The sequence below is a fragment of the Chrysochloris asiatica genome, unplaced genomic scaffold, assembly GCF_000296735.1.
Source record: "Chrysochloris asiatica unplaced genomic scaffold, ChrAsi1.0 scaffold00353, whole genome shotgun sequence".
NCBI classification, from domain to species: Eukaryota; Metazoa; Chordata; class Mammalia; order Afrosoricida; family Chrysochloridae; genus Chrysochloris; species Chrysochloris asiatica.
The window spans coordinates 1,761,314-1,764,388 of NW_006408871.1; the positions used below are offsets into that span (position 1 = coordinate 1,761,314).

Below are 3,075 nucleotides of genomic sequence, written 5' to 3' on the forward strand. Positions count from 1 at the left end.
TCTTTCTTCCAAGGTGCCTTTTAGTAGATTCAAACCTTCAACCTTTCCATTAGCAGTCAAGCTCATTAACCATGTGCACCACCCAAGGACTCCAGTAGGTACATGAGATTTGTTGTTTGTTGTCATTAAGTTGTTTCCAACTTGTGGTTACCACTTAGAACTTCTCCATAGGAGGTTCAAGGCTGTGACCTGTCAAAAGCAGATCGCCAGACTTGTATTTCAAGGCACCGGTAGGTGGGTTTGAATATCTAGCCTTTCAACTAGTAATTGAGCACATAACCATTAACACCACCCCATACCAAACCAAATCTACTGCCATTGAGTCGATTCCAACTCATAACAACCCTATATAGGATAGAGTAGAACTGCCCCTTATGGGGGAGTCTTGGTGTGGCGTTGTAGGATCAACACTGGACTACTCACCAAAAGGTTGGCAATCACCACTACCTGTTCCTTGGAAATCCTATGTTGTTGTTAAACGCCATTAAGTCAGTTCCAACTCATAACTACCCTGTATAGAGTTTCCAAGGACCAACTGATAAGTTAGAACCACCAACCTTATGGTTTAAACCAACCTTGTGATCCAGTGCTTATCCTACAGCACCATACCAGGAATCCTGGAAACTATACAAGGTCACTATGAATGAGTCAGAACTGACTCGTCGGCACTTAACAACAATAACAACAAATCTTTATGGGAATAGACAGCCTCATCTTTCTCCCACAGAGTGATTGATGAGTTCAAAGTATTGGCTTTGCAGCTAGCAGCCCAGTGCTTAAACACAGTACCACCAGGGCTCCTTTTACACTACTCAGGGACTCCTAGTTAATGCATAGGTAATAGGATACAGCTGAACATTAGCTATATTTTATAGTTTGATTATTGTTGTTAAGTGCTGTTAAATTGATTCCAACTTATAGCTACCCTGTATAGGGTATCCAAGGAGTGGCTGTTGGGTTTGAACTATCGACCTTACAGTTAGTAGTCTAGTGCTTATTCTCTAGTGCCACATCAGGCCTCTGTAGCTTATTTTTAGGAAAAAATATTGTAACTTTCTCATTAAAATGGTCTTGAGGTCTCTTTGATGAATGTGAAGTTATAAGCTTTGTACTCATAATAACCTTTATATATAATAGCCCTTCAAGTAGTTATTTTGGTTTTACCAACAAACTCGAAGAACTTTTACTTTCCTTTTTTGGGATTTTTGTCTTTTTTAAATAGTAGGGTTTATGGACAATGTATCTTCTCAGGAAAATATTAAGGATTTTTTGGCTTCCGAAATCTCCTTAAAGATGTGTATGTGATGTAACTTGTGCCTTAATAATTTTAAACAGAAGTAGTTTTATTTTGTTTTTTTAATTTGAAAAAAAAAAATTGTTCCACATTTAGTATATGATGAGGTCTCATTGTCAGTTTTCTTTCTCAAGCATTTGAGTGTTTCCTTTTTCTGTTTGTTTGCCAGAAGGTCTCTCTTTCTCTCTCTCTCCTTCGCTCATATTCTCTTTCTCTTTATCATATTTCCTAGAGTATTCTTGAAAATTATGAGAATATTTACTTTGCCATTTCTCGTAAAGAATATGAAGGGACAATTGTTGTAACCTAGTATGTTATCCTGTGACATTCAATAGCAGGTATAGTAATTGTGTCTGAGATTAAAAATCACAAGTGAATGATTTTCCTCTTGTTCTGTAATTTTTCACAGGAGAAACTGTAGCCACCACAAAAAGAGAACATGAAGTAGTTGCTAGGTGGCAAAGAATGTAGATCCCAAATGAGTAATAATAAGTCATACTGTGTAAAAAGCATTGCAAGGCGTGACTAATGTTTTAAAAACTTTTTTGTCGTCTCAGTAAGACTGTTTGTGAAGCATAGTCCTATAGAGAGAAAGTGCTTTGGCCTTTAAGTCAAACAAACAGTTATTTTCCACAAGTAGCATGTATGCTGTAAACTTCAATTGCTAAGTCTTTCATTTACATATGTGTATTACAGATTAAACTGACAGTTAAATTTATTGTTTTTAAATTGTTAATGGTTCAAGGAAGAGCAAAGGTAGTTTCCATAGAAACAAAAGCCAGATTCTAACTAAGAGATTTTTCTAATAAACTCTGTAGGGCGATTAAACACTGCCAGATTCCAGGGGAAATTTTGCCTTCATGTTTAATCCATGAGTAAAGATTGACAGCCCTTTTATGAAAAGCATTGTATCTAGGAGAGAAACAGGGAAGAATGTTACCTTCAAAAAAAATACAACTGTAGAGAAATATGCTTGTACAAGAAGTGGAAAACAAAAACAATGGCAAATAGATTGACTACATTCAGACCGATTTTCATTTTCCTCTAAGAAGTTAAATGGGTTAGTTTCTTGTTTTATTTTGTTTCTTTCAAAACAGCAACAGCAATTCTTTAATGTCATAAATTGTTTTACATTGAGGACCAGGAAAGCCTATTTTGCAATAATTGAGACTTAATTGAAAAAGCTGCAGATTGAATAAATGTTAGAGGTTTTGGTTTATTTTTAGAATTATCAAGCTTACAAATAAGTATTTAATTTTAAAAGACATCTCTTATGTTACACAAAAGAACAAGACACTGATTCTTAAGTATTAATTGAGCACTTTCTATAGGACCATTAATGAAAAATAAATGACTAATATGAGTCAAATATTTGTTCTTTTTTTTTTTTTAACATAGATGGAATTAGACACGGCATTGAGTAGCTTGGAGGCTGCAGATTTTGCAGAACTGGTAAGAGAAGGAGTGAATTTTTTGGAATGTCTCGTTGATTTCATATTTTGTCAATTGGTCCCTATTCTGAATATTTATCAAATACTATATGGATTTGTCATAATTTTGAGATGCACATTAGGTCTCTGTTTTGTTTAATACTACATTATACAAAATCTATTTTGCTTAACCTTAAGATTTTATACTCACTTAAATATATTTGTTCCTCAGTATGTATTTTGAGATTTAAAAAAAGATTAATTATATTGGTGTCATTAAGAACTGACAGAAAGGAGACACATATGTAGATTGATTAAATCAAAACCCTGTAGATCTAAATTTAAATTGGA

General features: G+C 34.2%; 1 protein-coding gene across 1 annotated transcript in view; it reads left to right on the plus strand.

Annotated features, from left to right (window-relative positions):
- INTU (inturned planar cell polarity protein) overlaps positions 1-3,075 on the plus strand; it is a 156,178-nt gene that overhangs the window by 108,596 nt on the left and 44,507 nt on the right. Inside the window, exon 9 of the mRNA XM_006876097.1 lies at positions 2,693-2,746. Coding sequence (XP_006876159.1) covers positions 2,693-2,746 — 54 coding nt within the window. The remainder of the gene's footprint in view (positions 1-2,692; positions 2,747-3,075) is intronic.